Source organism: Manis pentadactyla, chromosome 9 (genome assembly GCF_030020395.1).
Source record: "Manis pentadactyla isolate mManPen7 chromosome 9, mManPen7.hap1, whole genome shotgun sequence".
Taxonomy (NCBI): Eukaryota; Metazoa; Chordata; class Mammalia; order Pholidota; family Manidae; genus Manis; species Manis pentadactyla.
In genome coordinates, this window is record NC_080027.1 from 45,923,698 (window position 1) to 45,947,008 (window position 23,311).

The 23,311-nt window shown below is 42.0% G+C and overlaps 1 protein-coding gene across 1 annotated transcript; it reads right to left on the reverse strand.

The window, feature by feature from the left end:
• Positions 1-7,759: 7,759 nt before the first annotated feature.
• Positions 7,760-8,704, reverse strand: LOC118933122 (olfactory receptor 56A1). Its single transcript, XM_036927094.2, has one exon. The coding sequence runs from the start codon at positions 8,702-8,704 to the stop codon at positions 7,760-7,762; it is 945 nt and encodes a 314-aa protein (XP_036782989.2).
• Positions 8,705-23,311: the final 14,607 nt, after the last annotated feature.

Here is a 23,311-nt window from a genome sequence, read left to right on the forward strand (position 1 = left end):
AATGTCCAAGTCATACATGTCTGCACTCTATAACCTTGTTAGCTCTGTTCATGTAATCATTATTTCTTCCTTCGGATAAAGCAGGGCAGGTAATCAGGCTGGTTACCTGTACATGATCTGCCTGAGTTCAAAACATGTACTGAGATTATCCAGAGCAACGAACTGATCCTCAGTTATGTGATACCAGTGACCCAGTTTGGAGGAAGAAATTAAAAAACAGAAGGAAAAGACCTGAGATCACAGTCTAGAGACAAATAACTTACCTGAGCTTCGTGTAAAAAGAATGGAAGGTAGAAGAGAACGTATACAGGTGGAATAGAGAAAAAAGGAGCAGAGGAAAACAGGAGAGAAGGGAGGAAGGAATGAAGGAGCAAAGTAAGAAGGGGGAAAAAAGGGAAGGGAGGGAAAAAAGAGGAAGACGGTGGATAAGGAAGTAAAAACAAAGACAATGAGTGACTGCAGTTAATGGTTTCATGTATGTTACTGGATTTTAAAAAGTATATAATTAAGTCATCACTCTTATCTTTGTGAGACAATGAAACTGAAATATGGAGATTTTAAATTATTTGCCCAATCACACGGCAGATAATAGCCTAGCCAGGACACTAACCCTGACCTCCAAACTTAATAGCCAAGTCTCTTTAGGCTACAAGTGAGTGTCAGAGGCTCTTTCTCAACGGCATTTAGGCACGATGATCCGGCTCTCACTCTGTGGAGAGGAGCATGAATGAGGCATGGTGATCACTGCCACATGTCTATTATTTGGGTGAACTATGCAAGCCATTTGATTAAAGTGAAAGGCTCTGATGTTAAAGCAAAGTGAAGTTGACAGGAATACAGCAAGTCAGTACTAACCTGACAACCCCTTTGATGTCTTGTACGCTATCTCTCTTCACCTGCCCCCAGCCAGATGTAGATAATCCACTGAAGACATGAAGCCCTAGAAATGGTGGGAGCACATAAAGAAGGAGAGCCCCTCACTCCCACATGCATTGCACTGGATGTTGTCAAAGAATAAAATTCCATGTGCGAAACTGACACATTGAAATTGTTTCAAAAGCCATGATGTTATCATTACTAAGGCTGCAGACAGAAGAAAAGTAATCTTACAGTCTCAGAAATATAGTCTTCTGATCTTAGTAACTCTAGAAAAATGGCTGGAACAATTCACAATAACTGGGTATGCTTGCAATTGTTGATTCTACTTGACAAGTCAGTATAAGACATAGATGAACTCGGTAGAAAGTCGGATAGTTTCCAAGCAGGAATTAATGATAATAGAGAAAGCCTATAAATACAGAACCTTGAAGAACTCTCCGACTGCTAGGTATATTAAAGGTTAAGAGAACGATATTCAGAATGCCTTTGAGTAACAATGACCTGCAAACACTAGCTCTGAGAAGAGACTAGATTAGGGGTATAGGTCCTACTCAAGGCTGATAGCCATCGATACACATTATCATGTAGAAAAAGAGTAGATAGGGAAAGAGGGGAAACAATAAAGAAAGAACAATTTTACATTATACCTAAGAAAATTCTTGGGGGAGGAGGTGTGTTTTGTGTAGGTCTCAGTCCATCCTCGTGCTGCTGTTACCTGGAAATGCCCAAGGTCATTCACCTGGGCCCATGCTACTGGCAGCAGCCCCTAGAGATGGTTCCCCAACTGGAGCCGAAGCTGAGGCGGGACCAGGTGATTACATGATGCACATCAGTGACGACCAGCAGGGAACTCTGAAGGAACAAGGCTTATTCCCTACAAGTCTCACGGGGAACACAACATGCCTGGGCCATACTGTAGGGCCCAGGGCTGGGAGGAGCTGACCTGGGGGTCTGCCTTTATTGGGGTCGAAGGTCGGGAGCTATCACTTTATAGTTTCACCCTTTTCTGGTGAATTTTAAATACTAGAGTGGGAATTACAGCATGGGAAGAGAAAAGCAGGACAACTCAAAAGTCAGTTATTGAGGTTAACCAGAGTATTCTAAAAAAAAGCAAATTTGATAGGCATGGTAGCCTGGCTCTTCATGCAGCTGTGAAGCTGACAATGTGTTTCATTGAGATGGATGTTTTGAATTGGATGCCTCAGCAATCAAAAACTCACTGTCAGGCACTTACATTAAAATCGAAAATGCTGATTATCAGGCTCTTACACTACAATGGGATTCCTAGCACAGGGAATGGCCCTGACACAAACAGGCCAGACACCTGTTAGGTTTCTGAGGGGGTTTGCTGCCAAAGAAACATAAGCTTGGTTTTTAAAGAAAGTGTTTGATTAAGAATTACAACAACTATTGACCGTAATACTTTATAACTATTAAAATATTAGGAGGAAGTAGGCTCCAAATGCAGTATCTGTAAAAAGAAGTCTCATGTCCCACTACTTGCTTCATTAACACCATGGGGGACACTGAAAAAGATATAACCCCTCCTGTCCCCAACGGCACAACAAGGGGACATAGAAACACTAGCCAGGAGAGCTTCTCGCAGAGAACACAGCCAGGGGCAGGTCAGCGAACCTCCACCCCTGTCAGGGGTAAAAGTGTTCCAGTGCCTGCCCCAAGAGAGTTCCAGAATTATCTCTGACGTGTGACTGCTGCATGGATCCCGTGCTATACTTCCTGCTGGGAAGCTCCGTGGCTGGTACCAGTTTCTGCTCACCATCAAACATGTGGTGGGAGGAGGAAGATGACTGCTCCTCAAGGAATCACACCAGGGCCTGATGGCCAGGACCACATTCCTGGATATCGTGGACATTACACTGCAAACAGTGACTGAATGAGAATTTGGGTCATCCCTCTTTGGGAAGTGGTTAAGTATGTTTTAAATGCAAGAGGCTTTCTTGTATTATTTCTCTTAAGAAATGAATATTAGTGATGCAGCCTCTCCTGTGGGCAGCTGGATCTATGTGAGGAGTCTGGCCAATGGAATTACAGATAAAATGATGTAAATCTCTCCCAGGTCAGCCCCTGAAGACTTCCTACAAGATCTGCACATTCTCTCTCTCCCCTTGTAGGGCAGGCAGATTCAGAAGCACCAGCGGGAATCCCTAAGGGTTGAGGACATGGAGGATCCAGTATGGAAGGAGCACGGGTCCCGAAATGTTGACATGAGGCAAAGCCCCTTGCCACGGGGTGGGATGTGGCTGAGTAGGGAACTTCATTGTGCTAAGATACTGTGACACCTCTGGTGTGGTAACTCACTGTGTTTGCGCTGACTAATGCAGTGTGTGATGGGGGTTGCTGTGCACTGCTTTGCCCTCTGTAATCTGGAGCATGAAAACCTCAGAAAGCTACAAAGTTGTCCACTTGAAGTCTAAAATTGTAGCTCAGTCCCTAGGCAATATGATGGGAAAATGGATTTAGGTAGCAAACATGCCTAATTTCTCTCTCATGACTCTGGTCCCTATTAGTTGAATGACCGTTAGTAGTTTATCTTTTTGCTCAGTTACCTAATCTGAACAATTGGGAACAGTGATAATTCATAGACTATTTTGACCATGATCTCTCTGAAAGTAATTTACGTCATGGTAACTGTCTATTCTAATCACTAGTGTCTTAATCACACATAAAGCACTCAAAAACTAATTCTTCAGTGAGTAGATGAAGAAATTAATAAATGTTATTATTACATGTAGTCCTTAGCAAATACTGCTAATATGGTATTAAATACTGAGATGCATTCTACCCTTAGGAATACCTGACTCATGTCATTAATTTGATATTTATTCTTATATGTCACTGAAGAAAAGAAAATCAGTATAAATTGTGAAAGCCGTTTTGTTTTTTAACTTAATCACTCAAATCCCCAAGTGCCTTATAAGCACAAGTTCAATATCGTCTTCTTAAAGGTACCCGCTACTCCTCCCCCTAAGTGCTGGCGATCCTGGGAGCTTTCTGAATACAGTGTTGTAAATCGCTTTCCAAGAGCCAGCAGTTTGATAACGGAATTCACCCCAGTATTGCTATTCCCACAGACAGCCATTAGAGGGCACTGTTGACTTGCCTGCCACGAAGCTTTTATTTACTCCTGGCAGTAATGCATACTGTTTAGACCCCCTGGCTGCATGGCTTTGATGTCCCACACTGGGCCTCTGAGGTCACAGTTGTCACGGTTAACATCCATATGTTCAGAACACATCCGGATGCACAATAGCATATCAAGACAAGTACATGCTAAGAGGCTCCCAAACTCCATTTTATGATGGTATGTGGAGAATATAATTTTGTTTCCTCCACAATATTAAGTCTGTGTTTTGAGCACTGTACACAAGCAAAAAACCCCTTTTTCTTCCAGATGACTTAAATCCAGCAGACCTCTTGTTCTCTCCCGCCATTAGGCCTTGATTTATTCTACTCTGGTCCTGAATAGCAGTGTTCAGTGGTTTCAGATACGCTCTCTCCGAAAGATTGCGTGTTCCTCTTGCAAATACTCCTACAAACGTGACTAACCTACAGCCAGGGGGCGAGGTGAGTGGCTGCTGTGGGCCACTCCCCTCCCCCTTCTCATGTTAATATGCCCCTTTCGGTACAATTGGACCATAGCCTGTCTATGTAAACAAAATCACTTTTCACAGATTTTCTCAGTTAAACTAACAAAAAATCTATACCCCACCCTTTTTAAAATTTTTTCTTCAGTTTTATTGAGAAACACTTGACATAACAGCACAGTATTACTTTAAAGTGTACAGCTAATGACTGGACTTATATTGCAAAAATGATTACCAAAGTAAGTTTAGTTAATATCCAACATTTCATATATATATATATATATATATATATACACAAAAAAAAAGAAAAATTTTTTTCTTATGATGAGAACTTTTAGAATTTACTCTCAGCAACTTTCAAACATAACATACAACAATGTCAACTAAGCACATTTCTTTAATGCACTGGCAACTTCAGGACAGAGTTGTCTGCCCTTCTACGTCTGGCTCTTTGAGTTACCCTGAATGCCCATCACCTTCACCTGTAGGTGAACTCACCCCAAAACCTGTCTTAGGATCATTGTGTCCAGTTTCTACAACCAACAACACTGGACTTGACAATTGTGTAAGAAACTGGAGTCCTCTTAAGCTCTGTCCTTAGAGCCGGAGTGGAGAGTTAAAATTGAGTTAGTAGCTTATCCGTTCCTTATCTTAAGCTCCACTAGGGAACTGGAGATTCACTGCAGACACTAGCTGTCAACTCTTCACTCAGCTACTACAATGCCACAAGTAGGGGGATGTTCAACAAGCCCATCAAAGTGCCACAGTTAGGTGACCATTGGGAGGAATGACAGTGGGTGTGTAGGTCCCTACATCCCTACAAGTCTCTAGAAGATGGTGGTCTTTATCCCAGTATATACCTTGTTTGAGTAAAGCTTTTCATAATTATGTTGGCCATTAACATTTATCCAGGGAAGCTTGGTTCAGGAATTATGATGTGAATGTGACCAGCTAACAGCCTCTTCTCCAAGTCCCTTCTGGGTTTGCACCTGGGTGAAGGCCCAGTAGGAGAAGGGGAGGCACTCCTGCAGAGACCTCGCAGTGGAACAACTGTTTGGAAACATCATATGACAATTGTGTGATTTCCTTTGACATATATTGTTTCTGATAAACCTTAATAAAAGCACATTTTTATGATGATTCATAGTAGGGTTTTATGGAAATTATATTATGCATGGATATCAGTATGTTGCAAATGCTTAAAATACTCGAACATTTAATTTCATTATTATTACCATCATTCTTATCAGTATCAAAGGACACTGAGATTATTACTATCACTTTAGACAATCTGAGTTGAAGTTGGCCCTTCTTCCAATAGTTGGCCTTGAGGGACAGTGAAAGCTGGTGGAAAATTCTTTAACCAGCCAGGAGATAGAGAGCAGTCCTACTAGAGAGCTCCCTTCCTAAACAATGACAAATACTGAGTCTCACCTGGGGCTCTGGCTTGAGGAAATGGGAGCCAAGCCTGAGAGTAGGAGAGCCCTTCTGGAGGCAGATGGATGTCCTTTTCCTTCCTGCTGTCGCTGAGCGTGGCTTTGGAGGAATCTGCCCCAGGAGCCCACACCGGCTTTGGGCTGCTGCTACTGCCTCTGTCCCCAGGTCGAGCAGTCAGTCTCTGTTCCTGCTGCCGGCCGAATGCCCAGCTCCGTGCCCGCTGTGAAACTGCCTGTGACACTGCATCACGTCTTGTCGTCTGCCTGCCCTGGAGGACTTGGTGCTGCGTCCTGTCCCTGGGAGCCCTGTGCACCGTGGGGCGCTCTTACAGCTACTCTCAGACTCAGAATGAGCAGCGACTGTGCAGTCACTTACTCTGCTCTCAGCCCCAAGCCCACCCCTCCAAGCGCTCTTTGCCATGCGTGGGCTGGGACCCTGGGGCTCTGCTGTGTTGGCGGGCTCCCTCTCTGTGTCCACCTCCAGAGCAGCAGGCAAGCCTGGAAGGTGGCAGCAGGGTAGGGGGCTGCTCTTCCTGCCTGTTCCTGTCTTGTCAGGGTCCCTCAGCAAGGACTCTCCAGCCTGGCACTGAAGTTGATTGGATGCTCCAGGATTTGGTGGTGCTTGGTCGGCTGGATTTGAGTTGGTTTGGGTTCGGGTTTGGGTTTGGAACTCCCAGGGTCCAATCAGCCTCACTGATCCCTCCATGTACCTGCAGCACCAGGACAGAGTCTCATCCTCAGGGATCTTAACTCCAGGCACTGTCTCTGAGCTCCTGTGACACCAGTACTGTTAGAGGCAGCACTTCCTCAGAGTTGTGAGCCCAAGTTTTATGGGCTTGCCTGCAACTTCCTAAGTTCCAATAAGCCCACCTCTTTCCAAGTTCTCCCTGGAGGTGCAACATCCGTGTTACTCCAGCCCCCCTGTTTTGGTTCTCAAGCCTCCAATACACATTAACCAACTGCTTACATTAGTTTTCTAAAGATAACTACTGTGATTGCTTTTCTCCTGACTGGACCTCCTATTAACCAGAAGCATACACTATGCCATGTCTTCCTGCCTTTCATTAGAGCTCTTGAGCAGAGTCAACAGGTCAAACAAAACTTGACATTAGGCTCCCTGGATTTGTAGCTTAACATACAGGGAAGTAGCCAACCCACTGTCCTGGACAATTAGCACATTTCCTGGGAAATGGTGTTCCCTCTCCCCACCTCTCTTTTGGCCTGTATCCTTATTTTCAAACTCCCTGAAGGTAGTGAGACTGTGCAGAACTGAGGTATGGCTGGCCTTGCTGAATAGTACTACGAATGCTCTTTTCCTACATAGAGATGCTCTGTTGGACAGGACAACACCTGGTTCTCAAGGAAGTAAGTACAGGCAGGAAATACCTACAGACCTTAATAAAGAAGGACAAAAAACAGGCAAGAAGAGGAGGGTGGAGACCAGGTCTGTACCTTTAATTGTACTGGAAGAGACATTTCTGTAGAAAGAAATGTGGAGTCTGGATTATCATCTCTACTTTGTTGATTCCCAGATAGGTGATCTTTGGCAGTTTCCTCTTTTTTTCTAGTATGTAAAATAGTTGTAATAATACCTGTAGAAATGTCATGAAAATTAAACTCACGTAAATAAAATTGCCTAGGCTCATAGCAGTTACTCAAGAAATACAAGCTTCTTCTGCTTGCCTACCTTCCCTGAAGCAGGTGGGGAGAGTAAGGAAGGAACCTTCAGTGTGTGCAAAAAATATGCCCTCTCCAGGCTTTCTCTACCCCACTGCCTAGGCAAGATCACTCAGGAGAGAGGAGAAAGGAGAAAAGGAATCAGAAATCCATTTCACATATTCACACCCCTCTCTGAAGCAATTTCCAAATTCCATGTTTTATCTCCTTGGTCCGAACCCCGTACACTATAGGGTTCAAGGCAGGGGGTATGAGGTGATGAAGGACATTGAGCAGGATCAGGATATCAAAGGGGACCCTCTTTCTGGCAACATTTGTCAATACCACAACCAGCAGGATGGTGCTGAAGAACAGGATGAGGATGAAGTGGGAGCCACATGTGCTCAGGGCTTTCATTGCAGCCCCCTCAGCCTTCAACCTAAGCACAGCTCTCAGGATGAAGGCATAGGACAGGAAGATGAGGATGAAATCTGAGCCCAGCAAGGTCCAACCAGCCACAAATTGGTACATTCTGTTGAGGGTGAAATTGTCACACGAGAGCCTGGACACGGACAGGTTTGCACAGATGCAGTTCTCAATGACATTTCTCCCACAGTAGTGGAGCCGTGCAGTGAGAATAGGAATGGGTGCAGTGATAAGGGCATTTCGTGCAAGAATGAAGACACTGGCCTTGGCCACAAACTGGTCAGTGATGATGGATGGGTACCTCAGTGGGTGACAGATGGCCACATAGCGGTCATAGGCCATGACCATGAAGGTGCAGGACTCCATGGGAAGAAAACTGTTCATGATGAACATCTGCAGGAAGCAGGCAGAGAAGCTGATAGACCTGAGGTCAAACCAGAAGATGGCCAGGACCTTGGGGATGACGGTGAGGCAGAGCACCATGTCCAGCAGGGAGAGGAGGCTGAGCAGGTAGTACATGGGCTCGTGCAGAGAGGCCTCCCTCCAGATGGTGAGGAGGAGGGTGGTGTTGGCCCCCATGGCCAGGAGGAAGAGGAGGCTGAGGGGCAGGGACAGCCAGTGCTGCCAGGTCTGGTAGTTAGGGAAGCAGATGAGGAGGAATTCGAAGACCGCAGCAGTGGAGTAATTGCTGGGTGGTGCCATCAAATGAATAGTGAACTGAGAAGGATTCTTTCAACTATTTTAAATGGGCAAAACAAGAGGTAAATTATATACTGACTTCAAAAGTATCCCTCTATTTATTTACTCTTTAGGATGCTAATGATACATAGGAGATGCTTCCCAGACAAGGCAAATTCCAGTCCATACCATAAAGGTAGAAGTGTGACACTTGAAAAATAAGGCTATTGTCCTTTACAAACCCTCTTCATTCCATCCAAACCTGGAACTCTACTTCTGCTCTTTGAAGATGACATCAACTACTTACTCACAGAGAAAAAAGAAGTAATCTACTAAGATTTTCTTCAACTTTCCAAAACAAAATTTACAAATCTACTTGCACATGCTCCCATCCTTTCCTTGTTTCTTCCCATTTAAGTAGGATCTGTCTGTCGTCAAAATGTCAAACCTTCCACTTTACACTGAACCCTAGCCCTCATAGCCTGTATTTATACCATCACTTGTTCATTCTAGTTCCCTAATTTAGGGTCATTTTCCTTGTTTATTGGAAATATCTGTCTTTCAAACATTCTCCTGTAGGGCAAAGAAAAGATGGCAGCATGAGGAGAGGCAGAAAACTCCTAACAAAATTACATAAAACACAAAAATACAGAAAATACAAATAACCCTGAAAAAGTGACCTGAAGACTGCAGAACAGACTGTCTATATCTGGGGAAAAAGATAAGACTTCACAGAAAAGGGTAAAGTAGCAAAGCCATGATCCATTGGAACCCAAGCCTTCCCCCAACACCAGCCCACAGGCAGGAGGAAGAGAAACAGAGCAGGAAGGGAGTAAAAGCCCAGGGATGCTGAACACCCAGCCCTGGAGACCTGCTCCAGGAGCAGGAATGCACATTGCATGGTGCTCTGGAGATTAGTGGGGTTGGAAACAAAGACGGGCAGAATACTCAGAAAGACTGAGATTCCAGCCACTTGTGGAGAACAGGTACACACAACCAGCCCCACGGAACAAAAGACAGGTGGGAAGTTTGAAGGACTTCCATGTGGTGAGAGGACAGCTAAAGGGGCAAAGATGACACAGAGCTTATTGCTCAGGATAAAGGGCAGGTAGTCAAAACCTTCTGAGCACACTCAGCCCAGCAGGTTGAGAACTCTCAGGAGTTTCAGACTCTCCATCCCCCTGGCTGGCAATGGCAGCCCCAAGGTCCCCCACTGCAGTACGCAGCCTGCTGCTCCTTCCTAGGTCCTGCTCACCTGTGACCCCCACCACTGCTGCAGGTGCAAGGCAGCTCCAGAGAGTAGAGCTTCTGGGCACTAGAGGGTGTCACCTGTAAAAAGTTATTAATTGATAGGAAACACTAAAAAAATGAAGCAGCAAAAGAGTTTGGTCCACAAAAAATTACAAGAAAAAATCCCAGAAAGAGGGCTTTAGGGAAACTGCAATTACCAATCCTCTTGATAAATATTTCAAAATAAAAGTCATAAGCATGCTCATGGAACTATAGAAAAATATTCAAGATCTCAGGGAAGATTTCAACAAACAGATAGAAATTCTGAAAAATAAAGAATCTGAAACAAATCATACAATGGGGAGATTTAAAGGTAGATTAGAAGAGATGGCGGAGAGAGTAAATGGAAGATAAATTAGAGAACAGGAAAACAAAGAGGCTGAGGTACAGAGAAAAACAGGATCTCTAGGAATGAAAGAATAATAAGAGAACTGTGTGATCAATCCAAATGGAACAATATTTGCATTATATGGGTACCAGAAGAAGAAGAGAGAGAAAAAGGGATAGAAAGTGTCTTTGAGGAGGTAATTGCTGAAAACTTCCCCAATCTGAGGAAGGAAATAGTCTCTCAGGTCATGAAAGTGCAGAGATCTCCCAACACAAGGATCCCTAGGAAGACAACACCAAGACATATAATAATTAAAATAGCAAAGATCAAGGACAAGGACAGAGTATTAAAAGCAGTCAGAGACAGGAAAAATCACTTATAAAGGAAACCCATCAGGATATCAGCAGATTTCTCAGCAGAAACCTTATAGGCCAGAAGGGAGTGGCATGATGTATTTAATGTAATGAAACAGAAGGGCTTCCAACGAAGAACCCTCATCCAGGCAAGATTATCATTTAAATGTGAAGCAGGGATTAAACAATTTCCATATCAGCAAAAGTTAAGGGAATTCACCACCACCAAACCAGCTCTACAAGAAATTTTAAAGGACTGATCTATATGGAAATGCTCCTATGGCTACATAGCTGTCACCAGACAAAATAAACCCACAGTTGAGGTAGAAGACCAATTAATAACTAAGCAAACACAAAATTAAATCAACTACTCACAAAGTTCATCAAGGAATACACAGAGTACAGAATATGACACCTAACATATAAAGAGTGGAAGAGGAAGAAGAAGAGGAAGAGAAGGGGAAAAAACCTTTAGATTGTGTTGAAATAGAGTAAAAAATTACTTAAGATAGACTGTTAGATAGTAAGAAAGCTTTCCTTGAACGTTTGGTAACCACAAATCTACAACCTAAAATGGCAATGAGTACATGTCTATCGATAACCACCCTAAATGTAAATGGACTGAATGCACCAATTAAAAGACACAGAGTTGCACAATGGATAAAAAAGACAAGAACCATCTATACGTTGCCTACAAGAAACTCACATCAAACCCAAAGACATACACAGACTAAAAGCAAAGGGATGGAAAAAGATATTTCATGCAAATAATAGGGAGAAAAAAACAGGAGAAGCAGAATCTACATCAGACAAAGTAGATTTCAAAACAAAGAAAGTCACAAGAGACAAAGAAGGACATTACATAAACATAAAGGGGTCAATCCAACAAGAGGATATAACCATTATAAATATCAATGCACCCAACATAGGAGCACCTAAATATGTGAAACAAATACTAACAGAATTAAAGGGGGAAATAGAAAGCAATGCATTCATCTGAGGAGACTTCAACACACCACGCACACCAAAAGACAGATCAACCAAATAGAAAATAAGTAAGGACACAAAGACACTGAACAACACATTAGAACAGAGGACCCTGGAAACTACAAGACACCCATGAGAGAAATTTTAAAAGACACCAATAAATGGAAATACATCCCATGCTCATGGATAGGAACAATTAATATTGTCAAAATGGCCATTCTACCTAAAGCAATTTACAGATTTAATGCAATCCCTATCAAAATACTAAAAGAATTAATTAGCAACCACAATATAGGTAGATCACAGGGAAGGCAGTATAGCCCAGAGAAGAGAAGTAATGACTCTATAGCATCTTACTATACTGATGGACAGTGACTGTGGGGTCAATGGTGGGATGAGGACTTGATAATATGGATGAATGTTTAAACCACAATGTTGTTCATGTGAAATCTTCATAAGATTGTATATCAATGATTCCTTAATTTTAAAAAAACATTCTCCTGTATCTTTTACCTTAAAAAGTAAAAATAACAAAGCGTGTTTCTTGCCTTCCAGCTGTTTCTCTCCTTCCCTTCACACCCAAACTTCTCTTGAGCATGGCTGCACCAACCATCTCCATTTCCTCCCCTCATCTATTCCACACCTCACTTCAGTGTGGCTTCTGTCTCCATTAGTTCTACAAAATGGCCCTCAAAAAAATTACCTGTCAGTTGTGGGATCTTGTTAAAATGATTATCACATCCTCTTCCTTGAAATGGTCTCTATAGTTTAAATGCATGACAATCTCCTGGTTTCTCTTATACCTCCTGGCCACCTTCACATTTTCTCTTCACATCAGTTTCAAGGTTCAGTCCCATGTTCTCTTTGATTTTCTTCTCTCCTCTTTGCTATTCTCTTCTGCTCTTTTTTCCACTTCTTTTGTCTTTTGCATAACCTGAGACAATTACCATCTCTAGGTTGATGATCAGTAAATTTTATCTCTTACCTAGAACTATTTAAAAGCCTATTGTCATATCAACTTGGAAGTTCTCAAAGATTTCCAGAATTCACCACATCTAAAATTAACTTATGATTTTTCTGCCAACCCTGGTCTTGCTCTAGCATCTCCTATCCCAGTGAATGGCATGTATATCTGGACGGTTCCACAGCCAAAGCCTAGAAACTGTCTTGAACATGCCCTTTACCTATACCACCCACAGCAAGTGTCAAATTCCCCTTTCAATTAGCTCTTGAGTCCATCTACATATGTATCTCAAATCTTACCATCCAAGACTAAAGTACCATTATCTCCTGAGTGAAATAATTAAATTGCCTCCTAATACATTCTAGGTTTCATTATAAAACCATTTTCTATAGTGAAGTCAGAGAAATGTTTTAACATATAAATCTGATCTTGCCACTCATCACTCTCATGTTCCCTGAGCTCCAGCCACACTGTCTGTCTTTCAGTTCAAGTATGACTTCCTGCTCCCACTTCTCTAGGAAGACTGTGCTCTCTGTGTTTCTACAGTTTCATCCACTTCCTTTCAATTCATCCTTTACATCTCAGCTCACGTATTCCCTTAACTATGACGTTTCTGTAAAACAAGACCAGATCTCCTGTTGAATGTTCTCATAGTACTTTGTCCGACCCCCACAGTGTGTAGTTATATGTTTGTGTGATGAGTTGGTTACATACGCCTGCTCCCTAAGTCCAATTAGGCACTTCATGCAGTAAAAGTAGAGACCATGTTCACCAATTGGCACAGTCCTTGGCCTGAAGTGGTAACCAACACTATTTGTAAAATAAACCAGCATCTAGGTTTATGAGCAGAGTGATAGAGGGGCACAAAATAAAATGTCCTAAATCAGCCTGAGAGGAAAAGGGAAGTCTTCCTAAAGTTGCTAAACCCTTAGTTGAGCTTTAATGGATGTGGAAGATTTATATGCACACAAACACTGTGTGTAGTATATTTCAGGAAATGCAACTGATTATGTAAAATTATGGAAATGAGTTGGAAAAAAACTTCAGAGGGAAACTCTATGTAAAATTTAAACTCACTGGAGCCAAGATGATGGGAAGTTGAAATAAAGAGCAAAAGATGGAGTTGAAAAAAAGAGAAAGCCAGACCATGAAAGCCCTTTTCTATGGTAAGGATTTTAGAATTAATCTTAAAGATAAGGAAAAGACAAAGAATTATTTCCATTAGGCAAGAGATGTGACTAGATGTGGGCTATGGGAAGATCGTCTCGTACCCAATGCTGTGGGTGGATTTCAGTAAAGGAGAGACAGCAGGAGCAGAACGGAAGCTGCAGTAGCCCAGACGAGAAGGGGCGAGTGGACATGGAAGGGAGCTCTGCGGATGGGACGAAGGGGGATAGTCACGTGGTGCTGGAGACAGAACTCAGTGACATATCCGTTATGAAAGGGACAGTAGGTGAGAAGCCCCAAATGACACCATTTTCTTCCTTGAGTAATAAGTAGAAACAGCAAGATATGAAACACAGGTAAATAAGTATGTTTAGTAAATATGGGATTATGTCAAGGCTGAGGAGTTTATCCTCCACACAGAGATTCATCTTAGACTGTTGGAAATGAGGAATTTGAACAAATTAGGTGGATTCTGGTTTAAGATATAAACTCAGGAAGCATTAGCGTATAGCTGATGTAGTCAGGATAACATAAAGCTGAGGTTGAAACCCTGGGAAATAGCAACATGAAAATAGTGGGGAAAAAAGAGAGAGACATATATGGAGGGTCTGGAAAGGTATGAAGAAAATAGAAGAATATAGTGACCTAGGAAAGTTTGAAGGGAAATGTCAAGTGTATATGACCAGCTTGTCAGTTGAAGTTCAATAACATAAGAATATGAATAGCCATTGAATTTTATAATAAGCGTATCATTAGTGACCCAGCCAAGAGTAATTCACTGGACTGGTGGCCAGAGAGACCAGAATGAAGGGACTTGAGGAGTCAGCGAGGAAGAGCTAGGATGTTAACAGGGAGGGTTGGCTATGTAGCTGAAGAGCTTCATTTCAAGCCTATAAGTGAAGAAAAAAACAAGGCAGGAATGAAAAACACTGCAGCATGCTTATTTGTTTAAAGTTTAAAATATTCAGAAGGAAAATAAGATAACTGGATAGGTCATTCACTGAGAAAGCCATTTCTATTATTGTCTTTGATCTTTAACACGTAGATTTTTTACCTCTTGGCCACCCTCCACCCTAAACATCTGCAGACAGATGAAATGCACCTTTCCATTTATACACATCAACATTTGCTAACACCCCATATACTATATATATAAACACACTTCCAATTGTAAAATAAATAAGTAACCGGGATGTAATGTATAGCATAAGGAATATAGTCAAAATATTGTAACAACTTGGTATGGTGATAGCTGGTACCTAGAATTATCATGTATATAAATGTTGAATCACTGTGTTGTACACCTGAAACTAATGTAATACTGTGTGTCAACTACCCTTCAATAAAAAATAATTATCCAGGAAAAAAAAAAAGTCTACTGAGAAAGATTCTGAATTACTGGGCCTCCACATTGTACACAGATGGAAAATTGCAAGGAAGGAAACTGAGAGGGGAGAATTCAACAGACTTACTATGCTGAAGAGGACACTGAGAAAGAAAAGAGAAGCTTTGATTAATACCGTGAATGGTGGTCCCTGAGCAATTGTATGCTAGACTACAGGAAAATACATGTTGGAACCTGGAGACTTATTCATGCAACTGTTTGCAGGTAGTCCTCAAGAGCCTGCCCCTTGGTTAGTGGTAACAGCCTGGACTAGGACTCTGACTGAATAGGTCTTTTGCCCTGCCCCAGTACAAATACAAAACACTGTTGCTCTTAATATGATGGTAAGAATTTTTTTGAATTTCCTCCAGTCTAAATCATTACCCATTTATCCATGCAAACCCTCACCTCCTTGCACCACTCTTTTCTCTCCTCCTTGACCCTGTCCTCTCCATATCCTATTTGCTCATCCTACTGAGTACCCTTCTTACACTTTGACCTTTTCCAGAAATGTTTAACATAATCTTCATACCTGTTCATGATCCTCCTCAAAGGCCAGTCTCTGATCATTTCTCCTACCTAATTGCTTCTGTTCATCACTGTTGGACATTTACTTGTGGGAAGGCTCATTGCCCAAAACTCATTAAGCCCAGGACACTTGCCTGAGGTCACCCAGTGTTATCACTTAAACTCTAAGTCTATGGAAGTCCATTTCTTCACTACTGAACATTGGAGAAGGGGGAGGAGGAGTCATTACTGGCCTTGGTGTAAGAAAATCTGGATGAAAGAGAAGGAATAAGGAACAGATTCCTAGACATTCTGACATACATACATGATACTATATACATACGTCCATAATGTGGTACTTAGAGTAAAAATTAGGGACTCTAAACTGGATCGGCAGTATTATCTGATATATACCAAATGTCTGGCATGTACCAGGCATTATTTTAAGTGTTTTATATGCATTAATTTATTTCATAGAAGCACAAAGCAGATTACAAAGTAGTCGAGAATCTTTCTCCACTCTTTTCTAGGTTCACCTGAAGTGTCCTATCCAATTCAGGACACTGTGTATTAGGAAATCCCTTGTCAAACTGGGACACAGTCATATAAATTACAGGACTTAAATGGCATTTATTCCTTTTGGGGGGGCTCACTGTCACAAATTATAGATCTCTGGCCTATAAAAACAAGGACATCAGTGATGACTTCAAAATATATGCGTGGCTATATTGGGGAACAGAATGAAACTAGGACCATCAAAGGAAGTGATTCTGGTTAAATATGAAAGAGAGTTTTCTGTCAGTCTAAAGAAAATTATCTTTCCCCAGTTTAACTGCTCTTCTGGGACAGTTTGGGGGGAAGCTTCTTCATCAGTAATTTTTCTGAATCCACGTGCCAGGTATCCAGAGACATATAAAACCCAGCATTCCTACACGTGTACCCCATTTTCCTTTTTTACCTGCTCAGGCAAGATGAAGCCCAACTCTACTTGCACTAAGACCCTCTTTTAGGAAGGCAGAGGAAAGAAAGGGACACTAGGGGGCGCCATGCTCAGGTACTTATGATTTGCAGATCCCGGGGCATCCAGCCAGAGTCGCCTCACCTCCCACGCGCTCCTGGCCTGTGCTTCCTGTTCGCTGGAGGCTGCCTTGTGGAAAACGGTCCCTGCCTGCCTGTCACTCCTCTTATCTGTATACTGTACAGCCTGCCTTCCCTCCCTTGGCCCAGGAACTTACGAAAGACATAAAACCATAGTCCTCTAGGATGTATCTGCCATACTGGCAACCATGCTAGGGCTTTGCTGAATAAATCCTGAGAGTTTTATGAGCTCTTATTCCTGTCCTGCCTGCCACCCCCCTCGTTAGACTCTGATGGGAAAAAGAGGTTTGGGACCAGGAGTTTGGGGATGAGGAGCTGAGTCCTTTGGGAACCAGGTCTTATGCGGCAACTACAAGCAGGGAATTGGGATGTGAAGGATAGAGTGGTTGAGATAAGAACTTGCCCAGGAGCCAGAAGCCAAGGATCTGGTGCATAAGCCTGACACACAAATATGTTTGCAAATGTAGGAAGGGAGTCTGTGGGCAACCTCCTTTATTATAATAAGAGCTCCAATGTTTTCAGAGCTTTCTGAGTGACCTAAAGTACTGAAGTTCTTTATATATTTTTTCTCATTGAATCACCTCCCTTAGATACAGATGAGAAATTCTTTGGAGGAGAAACTATGATCCCCACCTTGTAGGGAACAGACAGAGGGATGAAGCCCAGCCCAAAACTACACGGTAGCCCCTGATACTGATGACTCGCCACTGTCTCCACACTGCTGAATGCGACTATAGTTATTGATACCCTAAGTAAAATCCCTGAAAATTGAGTTTGGCAAACTGTTAACTTTTTTTAACAAATATGTTTATCTCCTACAGCATACAGAGTTCAAAGTAAGGAAATTAGTCAGTGTAACTTGACACATCGAGGTTGTAGATAAGATCTTAGGAATAAAATCATTCACATCACAAGCAGATTTCAGTACTAGCTCTGCCATTTACTATTTGTGTGACCCACCCATTAAACAAATACTAACTTCCTGCTATGCTCCACAAACCATACTAGATACTATGTACAATGGTAAATAAGGCAAACGTGTTTCCTGCCATTGCCAAGAGTTCATTCTAGTTACATGGTTGTTAAAAGAAAATAGGCATCTCTAAATGTACTAATTTGAGTAATTTCTAAGAGATGTGTGGCAAAGAAAAGGTAAAACAGTGCACAAAATGTGACACAAATTTTGTAATGCTGTACAAACGATACATATAAATAAGCATATACAGCAAAACATACTTTGTTATATATATGCCTATATTATCAAATTGCCTCTAGGATACACAAGAAACCCATAAGAGCAGTTGCTTCTGGGAAAGACAGATGTGTGCTTGGCAGCCAGGAATAGGAGGGCATGTTACAGATTGCTACTGGTATACCCAATGCCCTTCTCCCATTTTTCCTTAATATACAAACCAAGGTTTTATTTGGATATCCATGTATAATGCCAAATCCTACCTCCAAGATTGCAAATGTTAGCTGATGTCATTTAGTGGGGTTTCCAAGAAGACTCTTTAATGTGAACTAACTCAGCTGAGAAAGGAAGGTCATTTGCCCTCACTCCCTCCTAGTGGAATGGGCACAGGATTGATGCCTGAATTTCTAGCAACCACCTTAAACCATCAGCAACTTTGGGAATGAAAGTCAAATTCTAGGCATGGTAAAGCAGAAAGAGAGAAACCAGGGAAACTGCACTTCCAGTCCTGGATGTCCACCTTCAAAACTTCTTTACATGAAAGGAAAAGATTTTTCTCATTTGTTTTAAGCCATCATTATTTGGATTTTTTCTATTATATGCAGTAATACTATATACAGAGAATGAATTACTTCTACTGAATACCTATTTTAACTTTAAAAATTTTGAACCATGTATATATACATTAGCTATCTTTAAATATTTAAACATTTTTATTCTTTGGATCATCTCAATAAAAATATAAAATGAATGCAGAAAGCTTTGGTAATTATACAATAGAAAATATATAAATCCTGTCATATGCCATCACAGAGCATTGTGATGGGAGCATTACATTAGATAAGGTGGATCAAAAAGGCCTCAGCCAAGAGAGGTATTAATAAGAGGAAAAATAAGAGTAGTAGATGCAGAAAAACTGGTCAGAAGACTATTCCCTGGTCCAGACAAGAGATGATGGTGGTCTGGACCAGAACGGTGGTAGAGGAAATGGATTTGAGTGGACAAATATGGAAGAAGAGTCATGCATGTATACTGCTGAATTAGAAATGAGATATTCAGTGTAGAAGTATGACTCAGTCTTGGACAACTTAGTGGATATGGACCCATTTACTGTAATAGCATAACAGTAAGATTTATGGGTACTACTAAGTTTACATTTGAAGTTTGTGATGATAAATTTAATGTGAAATCAGTAAGTTTATGTACATGAATTTGTTCTTAGCAAGTTTCAGTCTTTTGCAGAGGACACAAATACTTAGATTTATATGGAGCGTGGGCTTTGTTGAGCAACTACAATGAAAGAGAGAATAAAGCAGGTCAGATTATTTCAAAAAGAGTAACTACATGATGGGCCATCAAGCCTAACTAGATAAGGAATGAAGTCAAGACAAGAGAAGAATGAATAACTACATAAAAGGGATTCTGTCAATGGCTTGGTAGCCTTGATGTCCAACAATTTTAACTATACTGAGAATAGTTGAAAATTTGAGCCTGAAGTTAGAAGGTGACAGTCGGAAAGTAAGATATTTCGAACCTAAGTTTTAGAGGTGAATCGATCACAAAAATAAGGTAAGTCAAAAATTGGAAGTTTAAGCCAGAAAGGTTAAGTTTTGAGAACAGGTTAAACTAAATACTCAGCCATTTCCCATGTTCCAAGTAATGGGGCTCTACTATATGAAAACGTCATTCTGATGAAAAACGTATATAAATGAAGTAATTAATCATTATAGAAGGAGACACATACAGTATAATTACTTAAATTAAGGATAAATCTAAGGAGAATTTGGAGGAGGTTTAGACTTCAGGCAAAGAATATGTTCAAGAAAGAAATAATTTGAGATATGAATCTTTAGCCTGTAGTACAGCCCACTGATATTAGACAAATAACTTAATTAGGTAATAAATAATTTATTTAATTTCCTCTTTGTCTCATCTGATCTACCTCTAGACATAATTGCCTAGAAGCTACCTTATATTTGCACATGAGAAGAAACTCTCCTGGTGCCCTTTACAATTTTGTTTAGAATCGGTGTAACCGTAGCAGCCTGTTGCATAGATGTAGCTTCCTGTCACTTCATATTGCACAGGAGGATTGGTCCATCCATGATAGAGAGTAATAGCTTTATGAAAAGGTGTCCTGTGGTGCCCAGAAGTTCAAGACTCTTTGCTCAACTGTGCCTGATTCTCCTTTGAAGTACAGCCACAGTTTCTGTTGGTGGCTGTGGGCAGGGCTGCCTTTCTGTCTGTCAGTCTTTATCAGCAGAGGTTGACAGCTCACTTCAGTGGGCCCTTTCTGGGGGGCACTTCTGCTGGGATCATTATGGACAGGGTCACCCTCTGCCTCCTGGGTAGCAATGGAAGCTGCTGCTGGGCCAGTCAGGGTGGGGCAGGTGTGCAGGGGAGTGCATCGTGGGGCTGAGCTGCCAGTGAGGGAGATGGAGAGTTTAAAGCTGGCTCCAACCAGTGCCCCACCAGTTGGGATGAAGGAGGGCCAGGAAGCACTGGGAAAGCCTCCATCTACCAGCTAAGTTGGACCACTGGTGGGCTGAGAAGGTCGGGTGGGGAAGGTGTGCAGAGAAGTGCTGTGAGGCTGAGCTGCCAACAAGGGGAACAGAGCATTGGAGCTGGCTCCCATGGGCACCTGACCAGTTGGGCTGAGGGAGGGCTGGGAAAGCATCACCTATCTGCCTTTTCTCCTCCAGAGAGCTCCTGCCAACCCCCATCTAGCTGGCACACTTTCATTGCTGATAAATCTTTCAAAGTGTGGCCTCTGTCTCAGCAGGACCAATGGAGTATGCCTGTCCTCCACAGGTGACAGGAGTCTCAGCCTCCCAGAGTGCTTCAACTCTCCCTAGTGTCCAGCCCTGTTAAGCACCAAAGCCCAGGGCAATGTGGAGTCATGTTCCAAGAGAAGATATCCAGGGCCAGGTGTGCAGGGCTTCTGAGTATTTATCCCCTCCACAGCCATTCCTCTCCCTCCTGCTTGTGGGCTGGGACGGGGAAAGGGCTTGGATCCCTATCAGTTGCAGCTCTGCCACTTTACCATTTTCAATGTGTTCTTCTCTTCTTCACCAGGTGCAGATGGTCTTTCCTGCAATCTTCAGGTCATTTACAGGGCTAGTTGTATTTGCTGTGGTTGCTTCCTTGCTATGTATGTGGATGGAGGTTTTTACCTTGTCTTCCTCCTCCACCATCTTTCCCACTCTTTATATTCTGATCCTTAAGACTTCTTTCTTCCTTGACTTATTATGTAGGTCAGGACTCCCTGTTTTACACTGAACAGTAACAATGACATGGGCATTCAGCTGTGGCCTGGCATACTTGCTTTAATTTAGACAACTCTGAAACGCCATCCCAGAGCTCCCTATAAGCTTCTGTAAGTTCTTGTTTTTTCATTTCCTCAATTATTTTTGGATAGCTTGTGCACATGCAGCCATAGTACTCTGCTGAATGCTTAAGGGGACCCCTCTGCAGATCTTTGAAATTTTCTTTCTATGCAGTTCTCTCTTCAACAATTCCGTACCCTGTGAACTCTAGCTGCCTGACTCCCGTGACCTTCTCAGCACAGGAAGACTGTCAGGCTACCCTAAGTTCACCCTCCCTTTGACATGCTCTGGAATCTGTCTTCAATCAACTGCAACTATCCCTCTCCAGTAAACAGGCCTTGCCTCATTCATTTCCTACCTCTCCGGGATCACTGTGCTCCACTGTCTGATGTCCAATGTTTTCCTAACCATTGTTTCATACTTCGTAACCACTGTTTCATATATTTCAACTAGGTTTTTTGTTGTTGTTATTTCAAAACAACAAAGGATAAATCTAGTCTTTCTTGTTCCATCTTGCCCAGCTAAAGTCCTTCCTGAGAATGTCAAATCATGCTGGACAAGCAGATGGAAGCACCATCCACTCCTCCCTGACCTTAGGATTGGATTTGTGACTGCATAAGCCCCCTTCCTTCCCCCAGTCAGGAAATATCTGTTTTACAGCCAAAGCCTTAGTGTCTTAGGAGGACTTCTGTACCACAATAAAAGGGAAAACGCCCCTGGGGAAATCTGAGGTCACAGTGATTTGGGGATTCCAAAATATATCTAAAGAATTTGAAGAAAACAGATTTTAGGAATACAGGAAAAGCAGTGGTATACAGAAAAGGGAAATTAAGTGAGATGTGACTAATTCAGGACACATATTAAGAATGGCACTTAGATTTATCTTCACATGAAGAGTCTATCAAAATTTTTTCTTCCTTGTGTGTGGTGACAATAGGATATATACCAAGAATTAATGACCAGCTCATGGAAGACCATGTGACTGTGGATCATTTTTTTCATGAGATTAGGCAAGAACAGCTGCAGAGCCAGACCTCCAGGTTAACCATGTTTGGCTCTGAGAACCCAATCTCTGTCTTTGCCATAAGAGAATCTTTGCCAACGTCCCTTGAATAACCAAAGACTGGAGATGACAAAACCCCTAGACATGTCAGTGTGAAAATAAAGTCAGTTTTCTCTCCCTCTCACATATCCAACTGATAATCAAGTTCTGCTCATTCTATAAAGGAACTCCTTTAAAATACTTCCTAACCACTTCTTCATGTTATTTGCAGTTAAAGGAATCAAGCAGCTCCCCAGCTCTCCACCTTGCACCAAGTCCTTTTTATACTCTAGTGCCATATAATATATACCTTTCCAATAAATGTTTGCAACTTACCAGTCAAGAGACCTTTCAAAAACAAAGATCATATTTGTTGAAAACAAGGGATTAGTACCCTCCACATTTCAAATGCCTTTAAGAATTTTGGAATCTACTCACCAGAAACAGTGTTTAAGGACCTTTTAATAGAGTGGCCTTTGCTTTCACCCTATAGAACTTTGCAAATAAGAATTATGTATGAGCTCTGAGTCAGGTTATTAGATGACCTCTAAGTCACATCTGACCTTTGAGTCACAGGTTATTGAATGAGCCTGAATCCTAAGTTCCCTACTACCCATGTAGCTAATGACATCACTGCCTACCAACTACAATATTATGTTTCTTCACCCATTTTTATGAGATTGTGACATCCAGAAATTTAACCATATGAGTATTTATACTCCCTGTTTGAGGCTCTCGAGTGCAGCTACAGACCATATGGGAGTAAATAGGATGTCTCCTCTACCATCACAGTCAGTTTTACCACTTCCTACATTATTGATCTTCTCAATCCCCCCTACCTCCACTTGGGATCTCAGTATCCTGGCTTTCCATAAGGAGTTCTAAGGTGTGTGAAGATTCTTCTGGGAACAGGCTGGTACTATTATGACTATTATGAAAATTATGAATCAATATTCCTTTTCAACAAAAGCTTGGACAGTCATGATCAGAAAA

What these genes read in the sequence shown, in the direction of transcription:
- LOC118933122 (XM_036927094.2), bottom strand. Translation starts at nt 8,704, where the DNA reads ATGGCACCACCCAGCAATTACTCCACTGCTGCGGTCTTCGAATTCCTC.